At 44.8% G+C, this 16,617-nt stretch overlaps 1 protein-coding gene across 4 annotated transcripts in view; it reads right to left on the bottom strand.

Moving 5' to 3' along the window:
• The window catches only part of dnmt3aa (DNA (cytosine-5-)-methyltransferase 3 alpha a), a 55,515-nt gene extending 42,241 nt beyond the window's left edge, over positions 1-13,274 (bottom strand). For 3 of the 4 annotated variants that reach the window (XM_053642302.1, XM_053642311.1, XM_053642327.1), the window contains exons 1-2: positions 12,100-13,273; positions 4,014-4,215 (exon numbers count right to left, since the gene is read on the bottom strand). In XM_053642302.1, coding sequence (XP_053498277.1) covers positions 4,014-4,094 — 81 coding nt within the window. In that variant the 5' untranslated portion in view covers positions 4,095-4,215; positions 12,100-13,273. Of the gene's footprint in view, positions 1-4,013; positions 4,216-12,099 lie in introns of all 4 variants that reach the window. The other variant, XM_053642295.1, reaches the window with a different exon arrangement.
• Between the last annotated feature and the right edge of the window lie 3,343 nt (positions 13,275-16,617).

Below are 16,617 nucleotides of genomic sequence, written 5' to 3'. Positions count from 1 at the left end.
CTTGTTAGATGACTCCCGTCTCTATTTCTGTCATGTGTGGGTTATTTTTGGGTCGTTCCAGTTGCCAAGCAACCCGGCTGCATGGAGAAAGGGAGAGGGAGAGAGAAGGAAGTGCCAGGGTGGATCGGGCACTACACTGGCCTCCACACACACACACACACACACACACACACACACACACACACACACACACACCCATATCTCTCTTGCCCGCGCTCTATGTGCTCATCAACCCTCTGCACTCTTCATTCTGCTTGGAGCTGAAAGCACATTTACACACATACAAGCTCCAACCACACACACACACACACACACACACACACACACACACACACACACACACACACACACACACACACACACACGCACACACACAGAGCAGCGACAACACCACTCAGGCTGTAATAACGCACTAGCTGAGGTGCAGACGCTGACCTCCCGTCCGGCATTTCCATTTAATTCCGAGGAATAAAATTTTAAGAAATTGGAAAAAACATTTATTAAAAATGACCAAATCTTTCCGTTCCCATCGACTAAATTTGTTGAAGATGTTCGCATTATTCGTTTTGCCCTCCCCCCCACACAACCCCCCCCCCGATCGGCTCCCCGTCGAGTTCATCAGCCGTTCGCGTTCACACAGGATCGCTTACATCGTAAATGTGATCAAGTATAAATATAATAAAATCAATTCTACTGAAAGAAAAGAAAAACCACGGTCAAGTCTCTCGCTATGTAAACATTTCCAATAATGAAAATAGATTCCTTTACTAAATCCGATTACAATGATATCTGATATCCTGTGTATATCCGATCTGTCCTGTCTGATATATTCTTTGGGTGCTACGTTGGGAAGCTGGGAATTCTCCGATATATCCGGCGGGGGAGGGGGTTTGATGTTGGGAATTCCGATCTGACCGTTTTTCCGTTCGTGTCGCATCGCATTGCCACTCTTTGGCTCTGTGTCCGATCTAGAAGCGCAAATCAGATTTGTGTCAGTTCAGTGCAGTAATGTGAACGCATCCTGAGACTAAAACTAAATCTGAAGCAAGGAAATAATGATTTATTACCCCCTTACCCCCCTTAACCCCCCCGCCCGCCCCGCTGCTTCAGGTACCGCCGTCCCCGTCTCTGTGCTCAGACTCGTTTCTTCCTCAGAATCCGAGCGAGCGCCAGACGAATAAACGCCTCGGAGGATTTTTTTTTCTTCTTCCCCTGTTCGTTTCGCTCGACGGCTCTAAAGGAGACCGAGGATTCCCGAATTAAACCCAAACTCGGATGGCGTCCAGCCGCTCGTCTCGTTTTTGAAGCCGTGAGAGCTGTGGCGTGTGGATTTATGGGGTCGCTCGGGCTGTATTACCCCGACCGCACATTAGTGTAGTGCAAACACGACTCGCGCCCCGCGCCAAACACAACGCGTCCCTCTGCCGCTAAAGTAAACATCTTTAACACGCCGAATCCGGGCCAAGTCTCGCTCGTGTTTGAGGAAAATCTGTTTTCAAAAATCATTTGGTTTGATTTATATAAGCAGATCTGGCACAGAGTGAAAGAAGCTGCTGTGTGTGTGTGTGTGTGTGTGTGTGTGTGTGTGTATGAGAACCACACCAGGATGAGTGTGCACTCTTTGTATGCAAAGGTGTGTGCGTGTACGAGAACCATGCCAGGATGTGTGCACTGTGTGTGTGTGTGTGTGTGTGTGTGTGTGTGTGTGTGTGTGTGTACTGAGAGTTCAGGTTATAATAAGTCTTATCTGTGCCAAATAAAACACTAGCTGACAACTGCCATAAATACTACAGCGCAGAGGCCCCGGGGTAACCTTCCCAGAGTTCACCGAGGCCACGCCGCTGCGCGTAACCAGAGCAGAGAATAACAGCAACAATAGTGAAAACACACACACACACACACTTTCCAACAAACTTCTACAGCCCATGATCATCCTACATACACGTAGCCTAAAGCAGATTAGATAACGTATCAAAACCGGTGCGCTGCTGTCACAGCTGCAGTTCTAGAGAATTAATCAACACCTTCTGACCAATCAGGATCCGGAATTCCGCGGCGCTGCTTTATTCCACTTTATCCCTTTCTCTTTGGCTCGGCTCAACTCTCGAACAGCGTCCGTTTCTCGCTCGACTCTCGTCCGGTGAACAGAACGGCGCGACTGCCTTCTCTAAGCACACGTGCGATACTCCCAACAAATCCGTCCTCCGGCAGCGTCCTTATCCTGCTTTCTGAAAATTCACGGGAGCGCAAACGGTGCCCGCGAAGAAAAGCCGCTGCCTAGCCGTGCTGCTAACCGACGCGCCGCGATGAATACGCGATCGATTCTATATATTTATTTTGGAAGACTCTAAAATAACCTTGCAACACCGCTTGCACGTATAAATATCTTGAGTTCGATTATAATCGCGACGGGTTATAGTTCACCGACTGAGGAAGCAGAAACTGTGATTAGGATGGATTTTTGATTCAATAACAGCAGCGTGCATGTTTACCCATTTCAATAATTAAACAATACATCGATATCTATTTGAATAAACAGAAACGGAAACATAAACCCAACTGCATGGCACCAAAATATGGATTAAAATATTTTTAAAAAGTGTATTTCTCTGACCTGAGATCAGATTCTGCTTCAGAGACAACGAGACCGTGTCCACCAGAGATCAGAACCGGATTCACCTCTTCCTCTTCCTCTCTCTCTCTCTCTCTCTCTCTCTCTCTCTCTGCGCTGAGATGTTGTGAGGATGTGAGGTTGTAAAGGTCAGAGCTCAGTTTCTCCTTACCTGCGCAGGTGTGTGTGTGTGTGTGTGTGTGTGTGTGTGTGTGTGTGTGTGTGTGTGAAGGCCCTGCTTTAAATCCCAGGTGAGCAGCGGATAAATTGGTAAGTACCTGACATTTGGTCGGGCAAATTATGGGTTTTTAGAGTCCATCAGGGAAATGATGCTTAAACTAGTAAGTGTGTGTGTGTGTGTGTGTGTGTGATTCTATGGCCTCAACTCAACTCCAAAAGCACTCCAGTGGCCATGAACAGGAAATTAAACACGGCCCCGAGCGCTGCGCGAGAGGATCGTGGGTAAAGTGCGCACGGTTAACACGGCCCTGTTCATCGCGTTACGGAATTCTGTGGGTCGGAGATGGCGTGCTCGCACACGCTCACGGATCACGCGCTCGGAGCCTCGGCCTGTCCGGACGGGGTTAATATGTAGTGCTTAGGGGCATCTCGGTTCAAAAACCAGTTTAAAGTTCAGCCTGGTGTTAAAACACGAGACCGATTAAAACTCCCCACAACGATCCCTGTTACTGTTTACCGCAGTCCTATTAAAGTCCGGACTCTGATTGGTCAATCACAGTCAACGTTTAATACGTTAACTCACAGACGCCCGTAATTGGCTAGTCTCGCTGCGATTGGCTGGGCAGAGAGAGAGAGCGCGCCCCTCCCACCCAGAAAGCACGGCCAATTACGTTTGACCGACGCTTTTATCCAAAGGAACGGAAATGAGATGCGTGTAAACGGTTTAAGGAACTTCCTCGAAGCCGGGACTTCAACTCTTTTTCCAACCCGAAGTCTTGAACGCCGAGCCACAATGTCCGTGTGAAACTGTCAGGGTTTCAGGGCGGGGGTGGGAGCAGGGGCGGGGGAGGGGAGGAGGGGGGGAAATCCCCCACAAACTTAATTATCTGCACGATTGAACTCAACACCAGAAGGGTTAATATTTAACAGAGTGGATGTCCATTTTCTGTGTTTTATGCCGCGTAGCCCGAGACTCATCCGCTATTTGGGCAAAAAGCCTCGTATCAATAATTCACACTTCCTGTATGGTGGAGTCTTTTCAGGACAAACCACATCGTCCCTCATTCGTCCTTCTCCGCCGCAAACGGCTCCAAGTCGGGTTCGTTCCAGCATCCTGCAGCGTGGTGTGTGTGTGTGTGTGTGTGTGTGTGTGTGTGTGTGTGTGTGTGTGTGTGTGTGTCTGCGCCAAGACTTACACCCACACTCGTGCACACAGACTCACCGTTTTCTTCGCCGCTGCGTCGCAGTCCACGTCTGACGTTTTGAATTCGGGGGTCGGAGCGGCGGCGTTGGACGGCATCATCGAAAACCAAACGCTTGCGGACTACTTGCGATGCATTTAGAAATGAACGCGGATGAGAAAGAAAGTTATTCTGGGGGCGACGTTGCCGATCCACCTTCCGTCCTTCAGATCCTCCTTCTCCCTACGGAAGAAAAAAAATAAAATAAATAATGTAAAACGTGTCCGTCAACGAAGAGCTAATTATTATCCGAATATCCGGTGGGACGCGAAACGGTCGTCAAGAATGATTACGGTCCGATATTTTAGGGTTTGGTTTTTTTTTTAAACTGAGGAAAAACTTACAACTGTGGTGGTTTCGTCTTATCCCGTCATATACGACGTCTCATTAAACGTGTATAGAGACGTTACGAAGAAACAAATAAAGCTTGGAAGGAACTAGCATAGATTGTTGCTAATGTAATCTGGCAACAAAGCTAGTACGAAGCTGAGCACGTAACACGTAAACCAAACGGACGATTTTAGCTGCCATGTCGTAATTACCGTGATTGTAGAAAAGCGCTCGCGTCTTCATACAACTCGTAATTACGACTTTACAACTAGGAATTTTCAAACAGCTCCGATTTGTACGACCTGACCGCCGCAATATCACGTCTTATTACGACGTTATTAACGTCTTAATAACGCGAGATTAACTTGAAAGTAAACGAAAGTTTCGGCATATACTAACGCGTAACTCCGAGTCCGAGGACGTGAACGGCGCCAAGTAGAACGTCCGGGACGTCGTCATCTGGGAATTACGGTGATTCCGACGTGGCGTAAACGCAGCGTTTCACACCGGTTAGCGCGGTTTTTAATTTGTGTTTAACTAGTTACTTCTGCGTTGGTTTTCTCTCCAGAACAGGCCACGCGCACGCACAACAAAACAAAAACAAACTACAAGCGACAGACAGATTAGCCCGCGTTCTGGTGCGAATCCTGACTCCGAGCGATTCTTTGAAGTGAATCAAATTAGCCAAATCAAATCTGATTCTTTTGAATCGCGACTCGTTCGAGTCAATCTGGAGAGTCGCACGGACGCGGCTTTATTTTATCCAGACGGTGTTATTGCGCAACCGCTTCGACCGATCCAAAGCAGTCATTTAACACGGACGTATCATTCGCTAGGCGCCGTTTAATACGTCTTAAACGTGTCCTCGAGCGGCTGTACTCCGGACACGAGACGATCGGAAAACGACGTGGGGTTTTCCACAGAGGCTTTTCATCGTCTACAAAGGAGGCAATTTGGCCATCAATCAAACACGCTTTATGCAGAAGCGAAACAGGAGAGTCTTTTAACATCGTTATCTTGTCGGCTGCGCAGTCAGCACTTTTTTTTCCTTTTTTTTTTTAAGCGGGAGAGAGGAATGAAGATAAGTAAGCAAGTCCTGGCAGAGGCAGAACGGAGAGCCGCTGTGAAAGGCCTCCCGCGTGGGACTCGCCTGTGTAACATGGCGCTCGCTGAACTGCTGCCAGTTTCTATCCTGAGCTGCGCTGCGTACTTCAGCTCTAACTACAGCACCTCTCTAGGCTAGCGTGGAGAATCCTGGACGCTCAACGCTGGCGTTGTTCAGACTGTTAGCGCACAAACGTGAAGTGCTACACAATTCAATTTGTGCCTTTTCCTTCCCGGAATTCCATTACAGCATTCGCTGAGAGCACAGAAGTCCAAAAAAAGAAACAAAAATAAAAAAAAAATCCACAATGTCGCAATTCAGTTCGTCAGTTCTTTGGGATTAGTGTTGTAACAAACAAAAAAAATCTATTAGCCAACTCCTCGTTTGTCGCGTCCGGCTAGCTCGTCGGCTAATTCATACCCAAGAGGCTAATCATCTTGCTAGCTGTATCTATCTAGAAGTTAAAGGAAACTGATGTCTGAAAATGTTATTGTTCTGTAGTTGTGACCGTTTAACAGGTTGTGTGGTGATATGAGGTCGAAAACGTGATCCGGGCAACTTGGAAACGCACGTTTAGCATAAACTGAGGCTAAACCTGTTACATTTAGCATTAGCATCAACCGCTAAGTGAACTTCCACAAGTTCTAGCAGACTGAACTTCGAGCTATGGGGAAGTAATCTACGGGTAAAGACGGTAAACGAGGCCACGTCTGAAGCTGAGGGTTTACAGGACACAGGGAGTATGCTAACACAGAGTGCAGTAGTATGCTAAGACCGTATGCTAACACGGAATTTACTCAGTAGTTTTTCTTAGAATCAGTTCATTCTGTTCTGAATCCACATGAATAAATCCGCATTTTTATATTTTATATGTATATATATATCTATATCTATATATATATGAGGCTTAAGATTTTGCTAGCTGTTCTTTTTATATTGACAATTTAAACGTATCAACAATAAAATAAAATAAAATAAACAGACAAAACTGTCCGGAATTTCAACATTTCCCTCAGATTTATTAGTAAACTGCTTAAAAAAAAAAAAAAAAAGAAGATAAAAAGACATTATTAAAATTACATGCTTAGCATCAACCGCTAAGAAAGTGTTCGTGCTTTCCGCTATATCTGGGAAACGCCGGAGCTGGCTAGTCACGTTTCTGAACAATCTAAATCAACTATATAAACATTTTTTTTTTTTTTTTAAAGACACAATAAAAATAAAAATAAACTGTCCGGAATATCAACATTTCACTCAGATTTCAGTTGATGATGTCATTGTACTCTTGAAAGAATTCAGAATTTCCTCAAAGCTCTTTCCTTAGCGGCCGATGCTAAGTGTAATTACAGCGTCATTTTAGTCAGGTGGAGTGTTTCCTTAGCAATTTAATAACAAATCTGAGGGAAATGTTGATATCCCGGACACTTTTGTTTTACTTGGTCTTTTTTTTTTTTTTTTTTTTAAATATATAGTTAGATTTCGATTGTGAAATGTTGAGTGAAACTATAAAATAAATAAATAAATAAATAAATAAATAAATGAATAAATAGAACAAAAGTGTCTGGAATATCAACATTTCCCTCAGATGTGTTATTAAATTGCTAAGAAAACACTCCACGTGACTATAATGACACTGTAGTTACACTTAGCCTTGGCCGCTAACTCCAATCTCATGGTCTCTGCTATAGTGGAAACGCTAGTGCTGCGTTTTTGACCTCGGTCAAGAAAACAATTACAACATCTCCGATGTAAGAATAAAGGATTTATGATTATGATATAATACTTTTATATTTAATATAAGATAAATGTAATGATGTAACATACTGTAGCAATTTATTCATAGATGTGGTTGCTTTCGTTTAGAAAATGAAAGCAAAATACAAAGTAAAATGTATTTTCATGTGATTATACAGTATTGATAAAAAAAAAAATCGTAAAATTTTTTGACTTTTTTTTTTTAATGACTTCATTTACATAAACAGAAACATATGTAAAGCTAGCCGGATGCCAAAATGCAAAAGTATTTTCAGCTTAAATTTGCACGTATTAAAGGAAAAAACATCGTATTACGTATTAATTCAAAACATCAACATACAGTAAACGGCTTTTACTTTGTGTGTGTGTGTGTGTGTGTGCGTGAGACTGATGTACTCGCATATACTTTACACACTACACACACCTCGGTGTGAAACCGTCTCTGACAGGTGTGGCATGGAAACCCCTGCAGGGGCAAGCAGGAACCTGTAGCCTGATTCTGTTGGTTTAAACGGCGCTGCTGGGGTTTACATGACGCACCGTATTTCGGACAGGATCTTCCCGATCAGTTCCAGTGTAGGGAGTTAAAATAAATAAATAAACAAACAAACAAACACCTGCAGGACATTATCTAGAAATCAGTAGACTGGGGTCTGATATGTTGTCTGTGAGGAAAACACTGAGCGGTTATGGAAGGAATCTCCAGTGTTAGCGCCTTGTAACAGCTTTACATTTTCTGACACCAGAAAAGTCTTTGAGGTATCTCTGCAGGCTGGTGAGAGAGCGACTCTTTTTTCTTTTTATTTATTTATTTATTGATTGATATTTTAAAATGAAAGGTTAACATGCTTTAATGTTCCAAAAAAAAAAAAAACGCATTATTTGTCAAATACTGTACATTATTGGAAGTTCCTCTATTCCCGGGCTGCCTGAAACGCTCCGATTTCTCCAAAGCCCCTCCTTCCTGTAAAGCCCAGAGCGCTCGGATTTTGTCCAGCTGACCTGTTGCGTCGTGATTGGCCAAAAGCTACAACTGCGTCAGAAATGTGTCACCCCTTAGCTTTAGCTGTAGCCTCCAAAGCAATTCTACGCTCCTGTCAGTTCGAGTCCGATCCGGAAAACGCGGATGGTCGAGCGGAAGTAAGTCTGCAAACACTAGGATTGTAGAAATCTAGATATTCAGTTGATATGAACCGTTTCAAGATACAATCACGACAGCAGCTACAATCAATGTATCTGTCAGACCACCAACATACAAACAAACGCTTCAAAATAAACTGAGGAAACTTAGCAAACTTTAGCTAGCACGTTAGCTAGCAGAAGTCTACAACTGGGCCACAACACAAAACTCGGCATTTGAACAGTGAATAGCAGATACTTCATGAAATAATCACACACACTTACAGGTTTTGATTCAGAAGCGCAAGATTGTCCGAGCAAAGTGGGAATCGCCCCATTTCTCAGGGGTAGCCTTCGTGTACAGCCGGAAAATATGAGTTTCAGGACTTTGCAGAGCTTATACATGCACGAACAAAAACCTGAAAAATCTCGTTACGACCCCTTTTAATCAATATCGCACCAGCAAGTTGTACACTTATACGGAATATAAAGTTAGTGACGCTTCCTCGGTATCTATATTCACTAGAGGAACAAAAAGAAACAAACGATTTGGCCACATTGTGTCCGGAACATCAGATACACGATATTAATTTCTTGTTTACAGAACTGTCGTATCGTGAAAACGGATTTCCGAAACGGCTACGCTAACTTCATAGCGCGTCGACTAGCTGGATAGCGCTCTCACGTCGATTGCTACGTTCCCGTTAATGGCGCTTCCGGTAAAATTTCTTCCTTCATCTGACGAGCTTTTATTATATTCTAAGGTCAAAAGTTACGTCCGTGAAAAATCTTGTCGTCTGCTACGTCCCGCGGAACGATTTCACGAACTCTGCTTACTATAGCAACTGTTCTGAACTAGAACGCGGCGAACAAGACGAGCGGAGTCACCGAAAAATCTGGGAACGTCGCTCGACCGATCGAATTCGTGGAGCGGAACGGACTGTTGTATAAAGCTGATATAACGTAAGTGAGAACAGGAACTTGTTGGTTCCGTGGACGATCAACAATGTTAAATGGATTTCACGCATGATGTCATAAATTGCTGTGGTACGAGTGAAGTAAAACACTGATTGTTTTCCTATAACGTTTTTTTTTTATTAAGATATGTTAATATTTTGCTAGTTACCAAACTTTTTGCACAAATGCACATTTATGAATCTTCCGCGAACCCAAGCCTTCGCCACGCTACTTTTTTTTTTTTTTTTACCCCCGATTGATATTTTCCATATTTTCACGTTCGTTTTCAAGACCTTTGGTTGTTTATCTAGGAACTAGCGGCGGTAGATGGATGAACGTTGACTCCCAACACCGTTTCAGAAAAATAGTAGCGCACTCACTTCGTAGTTAGAGCGATATTCCTGATCTAAATTTGTACAGATAAATAAATATAATCATTAAAATTAAAGAGGAGGTTCTCTCATGACTCCGTTTGTTAATCAAGTGGCCCCGCATGACCCCTAGTTTGGGGGTCTTGAACTCGACAGAGCCGGATGTTTTTAATCTGCGTAAGAAGCGTGTCCTTCTAACGTAATGCCATGAGCACTAATAACCGAGCTTAAGGAGCTTAGGAGCACTTACGTCAAATCGATACGTTAAAGTCGAGGACGGTGTAAATCCGCAGGCTGCTCACTCACGCTCCCTACACACTCCCGTGTAACGGTCTCGACTACACGACACCTAACCACGATAATAACACCGATATAACGATCAGAACACTGACAGTACAACACGCAAATGTGCAGGTGTTCATTCAACACTAAGAGTCAGTTAGTACAGTGTGGGATTAAGGCATTGAGTGTTGAACAGACTTTTACAGTGTTTAATTAAACACCTACAGAGTTGTATTAAGGAATCTATTGAATAGATTGTACAGTATTGAATTAACACCTACGGGCTGGCCATGAGACAGTGTCTAATAGACTCTTACAGCAATGAATTAACACCCACAGGGTTGCATGAAGACGTTCGATGTCTAATAGACTCAAGCAGTATTGACACCTACGAGCTGTCTGTACAACAAATTGTGTCTCGTCATGGTGGTGTCCTGAGACGCAGCCTGGTGGTGTTGATTAAAGACATCATACAGTGTTTGTGTAAATGCAACATACGAATTAACACCTACAGGGTTGCACACAGTGTTGGATTAACACCTACAGGGTTGTATACAGTGATGGATTAACACCTACAGGGTTGCACACAGTGTTGGATTAACATCTACAGGGTTGCACATGGTGTTGGATTAACACCTACAGGGTTGTATACAGTGTTGGATTAACACCTACAGGGTTGTATACAGTGTTGGATTAACACCTACAGGGTTGTATACAGTGTTGGATTAACACCTACAGGGTTGTATACAATGTTGGATTAACACCTACAGGGTTGTATACAGTGTTGGATTAACACCTACAGGGTTGTATACAGTGTTGGATTAACACCTACAGGGTTGTATACAATGTTGGATTAACACCTACAGGGTTGCACACAGTGTTGGATTAACACCTACAGGGTTGTATACAGTGTTGGATTAACATCTACAGGGTTGCACACAGTGATGGATTAACACCTACAGAGTTGCACAGAGAGTTGGATTAACACCTACAGGGCTGCACACAGTGTTGGATTAACATCTACAGGGTTGTATACAGTGTTGGATTAACACCTACAGGGTTGTATACAGTGTTGGATTAGCATCTACAGGGTTGTATACAGTGATGGATTAACACCTACAGGGTTGTATACAGTGTTGGTTTAACACCTACAGGGTTGTATACAGTGTTGGATTAGCATCTACAGGTTTGTATACAGTGATGGATTAACACCTACAGGGTTGTATACAGTGTTGGATTAACACCTACAGGGTCGTATACAGTGTTGGATTAACATCTACAGGGTTGTATACAGTGTTGGATTAGCATCTACAGGTTTGTATACAGTGATGGATTAACACCTACAGGGTTGCACATAGTGTTGGTTTAACACCTACAGGGTTGTATACAGTGTTGGATTAACACCTACAGGGTTGCACATGGTGTTGGTTTAACACCTACAGGGTTGTATACAGTGTTGGATTAACACCTACAGGGTTGCACATGGTGTTGGATTAACACCTACAGGGTTGTATACAGTGTTGGATTAACACATATAGAGTTGTATACAGTGTTGGATTAACACATATAGAGTTGTATACAGTATTTATGCAACCCTGTAGGTGTTACTTCAAGACATGAAGTCTTTAACACACTCTTGCAGTGTTCAGTTGCCTTTACACAAACACTGTATGATGTCCTGCTTCAACACCGCCGGGGCTGCGTCTCAAACTGCGTACTAGATTTGTCAAAATCAGGACGCCACCATGAGGAGACCCGGCGTGTAGTACAGCAGTGTTCGGATTGGGACGCGGCCGGAGGTGTTTAATTCGGCGCTGGAGGGATTTATCTATCTACCAAGTTCCGCGCGAGGGGGGAAAAACGTCACCGAGCTCCGGTTATTTTCCACTAAGGGCGAATCGGAAGCTTCGCGACCTTCATTTAATCATCAGTCTTTGAGTATTTTTTTTTCTTTCCTTTCTCGAAGGTGACTCGTGAAGGCTGAGGGGGGAATTAACGGCGAATCCCTGAGACATACGCCACACCGTTAGTGCGCGCGCCACGGCTCGGCTCGGCGCTCGGTTTGGAATTAGCACGCGGTTTAAAAAGAGAGAGAGAGAGAGAGAGAGAGAGAGAGAGAGAGAAAAGGAAAATGATGTGAAACGTTACCCGTTTCGCCGGCCCCAGGCCTGAGCCCCCCTCCGGTAGTCGCTCGCGCGCTGCCCCGTCCCGTCTTCCCTTCGCTACCGCGCTCTCTCTCTCTCTCTCACTCCGGCCCCGGTGGCTCGCTCACTGGGGCTCTCACGCGCCGCCGCAGAGGACGTCAGACCGGAAGAGATTCCGCAGGGTCCTAAAAACGGTGGGAGAGTCGTTGTCGTCGTCGGTGCTCGTGACATCACGGGAAAAGCGCGCGCGCGAGAGAGAGAGCGGCAGAGAGAGAGAGAGAGAGAGAGACTGTGTGTGTGTGTGTGTGTGTGTGTGTTTGTGTGCGTTGATGCTGACGTATTTTGGAATTGTAACGGTTTGGAACGCAGTGGCGGTTTAAATCCGACGCACGAGCGAAGGACTCGCGCAGGATATTTAAATTTGGAAGAAAAAAAAAATAACGGAAAAAAATGAGAACATAACGATAACGGAAGTGGTTCAACATGGCAGAGATCCGTCATTTAAAATATAATAATAATAATAAGTAAGTAAATAAATAAATAACCCGTGTGTATTAGCAACACCGCACTGTCTCTGAGGGAAAACACCATCGATGCATACCTGAGAATGTCGTGTTCTTGTTGGGGAAAATGACATTAAATTGAACATAGAACCAGAATTAAAGGGATTAAACCGTCCGCGTCGTCGTCTCTGAGGAGGTACCGTCAAGAGGGACATGTTGCGTATCATTCATACGTATCGCTTATTTTACCAGCGCCGGTGTACGAGCTGTCCCTCGAATTCGCTTTAAAGCTTCAAAGTACATTTAAAGTACGTCTTAAGGTCCAATTACGTACGTTAAATCTTTTTTTTTTTTTTTTTTTTTAAAGACAAACGATAAAGACACACGGTATAGGTAGAAAAGGTGTTCCCTCGTTCGCTCAGCGTCAACAACAAGGACAAGTATTTTTCAGCGTAATTTTCTAACAGCAGCCTGGATTGTGATTCAGATATTAATTGGGAAAAGTTAGCGTTTCTATAGTAACCGCTCACTCACAGCTCTGCTGGAAAGAAAGAAGAAAAAAAAAAACAATAGAAACCATCATAGAAATGCTAATGGTTTCCACTACAAATACAATTACAAACCATCAGCTAACGATTATAACCGTTACAGGTCCTTAATGGTATCCACTAGAGATGACATGCCACCAATAGAAGGCAAGAAATTACAAGTAGAGACCCACAGGGACCATTACAGCTTCCATTAAAACCATTACAAATTCTATGAAGGTTTCTATTGGGGGGAGGGGGGGGGGGTGTTTCCCCAGAAGGGAGGGGCTTTCTACATAAACAATTTTTTTTTTTAATTTGTAAATGTTGATAAGTTTTCTATGAGGAGATGCTTATTTCGCACGGAAGGAAGGAGTCTCCAGTGTCGGAGCGTCGTATCAGTCGACGCGTTTACGAATCTCTTCGCGTTTTCTCGGTAACGTGACGGGCTCCGTTGTTTTGGCTGGGTTTTTTGTCTGAAGAGGAAAAAAAAAAAAGATGAGGGTGAGGGAACAACCGTTTATATCTGCTATAGCGTAAGCAACGTATAATGCAACTATAAACGGATGAAAAGTACAACGCCGTTCTTTAAAAATAAGTCCAAAATCCGAATTGAGGGCAAGTTGCAGCAGCGTAACAGGAATCAAAACGTCAGCTTCGGGGTCGGAACGGTCACTCCGCGCCGTCACACCACCCCGCCGTTGATTAGTTTCCTAAAACAGCACGCCGCCGAGCGTTGGCTATAACGCACCGCGTACAGGACAACGGGCGGATCTTAAATCGTGATTCGAAATGAAAAGGCGTCGGCTGTCCAGCGATCCGCTCGGCCGCCGTCGTTTATCAGCGCCCCCATTTCCCTTTGTGCTCCCTAACACACTAGTACTGCGCAGCTGAGATCCAAAATGGCTCCACTGAGCTCGGAGTGACCCACTTACTGCCTCTGACAACACACACACACACACACACACACACACAGCTGAGATGAAGAAATTAAACCCCGTCGACGTTTGTGTTAGAGCGGACCGGTTTCTACTAGACTTTCTTCAAGGCAAACTCCAGCCTGAGTCACGTTAAGCGTTTATTTATTTTATTTGGATACATGTGTGACTCTGGTGCTCGTTCGTCGCGGTGTTTTCATTAGAATTCGCGCGTGAAGCGCTGGCGTGTCTTGACGCCGTAGGAGGACGTCGTGAATGGTATCGATGGTGTTTAATACGTAAAAACGTCCGGGCGATCTCAGGTGGCGTCTCTAACAAACAAGAGCCGCCTTTTCTCGTTCGATATTTTTGACGCTGGACTCGAAGTCCCAGAAGGCATTGCGGCGTTACGCGACGAAGACGACTAAAGCGCCGCTGCATCACGATCTCTTATGTGGAGATGAAGAGAATCCCACCGCTACACGATCGGAGCGGAACTGTGGGGACGAAACCCTTAAAGTTTCGACGAGTGTCGAGGTTTCCTTTAAAATAAGGTGGGGGTCGGGGGTCGGGGCGGGGGTGCGGCTGAAGGACACGTTTTAAGTAATTTTTCCTTTAAGAACACAAACTAGACATGAAAGTACATCATGACGACATCAATCAGCACGTGATGTCTTGATTTTTCTCCTTTTACCTCCGTAACCCTTCTGTTTTCCTCTGTGTGAATAGAAAACAGTGCTCTGTTCAGTCTCAGAATTTTGTGTGTGTATATATATGTGTGTGTGTGTGTGTGTGTGTGTGTGTGTGTGTGTGTGAGAGAGAGAGAGAGAAGAAATGAACAGGAAGGGAGGAACTGAAACAGGAAGGCTTAACAAGGAAGAATGGGGAAGGGAAAGAGAGCAGATTTGGAATGTGTCCTTGGGTAAACCATAGCTAGGCTATTTTAACACACACACACACACACACACACACACACACACACACACACACACATATATATATATACAGCTGTTCCAATTATTCAGTAATCTGATTAGGCCGCGTATCAAATTATGTCACTTTCGTTCGAGCCTCATTGTCTCTTTAATACACGTTAACACATACAGTGTACCTGACTACACACACACACACACACACACACACACACACACACCATGATCCCAGCCACTTTCTCTCTCCCTCTCTCTCTCTCTCTCACACACACACACACACACACACACACACACACACACAGTCTTCAGCTCGCCTCGCTCTCATTAAAATGCACTCCATGTCGCCTGCTCGCGTTGGCGTCTCGCCAAAATGGCCGCCTGACCACACACACCCCTCACATACACGTTTTCCCCCGATCCGTCTCTGCTCTCGCTCTCCCTCCGCCGGTTTTTTTTTTCTTTCTTTTCCTGTCTCGTTGCAGCGCAGGGGTCAGAGGTCATCAGTTTAGTCTCAATTGATGATGCACTCGAATAACCCCCTGGTTACGGAGCTCAGAACAAAGTTAAAACCTTTCCGTCGCCCCGGATGATTAAAGGGACTCGGTCCTTTAATCCAAGCGCAGTCGTTGGATCGGGGCGCGTTTTCGGTGCCCGAGGAAACGCTACGATTTTCATAGTCTTACTTAAAACACGATCGTTCCACGAAATAATCCGCAACCGGATTGCGGAGGCTTCTTTTAAGATCTAGTACGACACCAGATCCCGATAAAATCTCAGCCCAAGCACGTCATGTCCGCCGATGCACTGAAGAGTCTCCGGCGATAGACCTGTGATTAAAGAGAAGGCGTACGTTCTGCTTACGTCATCAGTCATCTGCATACAACACGTCAGCTTTCCTCACAAGTGAGCTCGACGTAACGCTATAAGGACTATTCTGTAAACGCTACCGCGAACACTTCGGTTTTAATGAAACGATTCCGCACCGTCACGTCGGCCATCTTTGTTCGCAGTGAGACGAACAAACTCATTCTCAGGTCGTCCATTTCAGCTCACGACCAAAAAAAAATAAAAAATGACTTTATTCCGGTTATCCAAGATGGCCGCCTCCATAACATTCCAGTGCTCAGCTACCTTTATAGATTATGAATTGTTGGATTGTACGATTCTGCGAAGGACGCACCTTTATTTATTTTTTTTGCTGTCGCACGCCTCGGTGCGCATGACGTGACCATTTTCGATGCTGGTCTTTAAATAAATAAATAAAATCAATCAATCGACCGATAGGACGATGGCAAACTGACCGAAGAGCTGCAAATACGCCAGCGGCGACGGGGATGAACGGAAGCGTGGTGACGGACAGAAACGTATCCTTATTACGTCAAGCCGGCTTTGAAGAACGTTTGCGTTATGTCGATACGGCGTAAGCCGAACGCGGTAATCCGACACGGCGAGAGCGGGCGTCCCCGCGCAGTCGGTTTTAGAAAGCGGGGAAAGGTTTACTCGGATATCGTACAGCGTGATGAGGAATAACAGCCAGGAAAGGACGACGCCTTCGACGTTAAGACTAAAGACTAGGCGTCGGTGGTGTTCGAGCGCTGGAGGGAAGATGTTGTTTTGCGAGAACGTATGAGCGTGACGTGAAG

The sequence above is a fragment of the Ictalurus furcatus genome, chromosome 2 (genome assembly GCF_023375685.1).
Source record: "Ictalurus furcatus strain D&B chromosome 2, Billie_1.0, whole genome shotgun sequence".
Lineage (NCBI taxonomy): Eukaryota > Metazoa > Chordata > Actinopteri > Siluriformes > Ictaluridae > Ictalurus > Ictalurus furcatus.
This window is presented reverse-complemented; position numbering and strand designations above follow the sequence as displayed.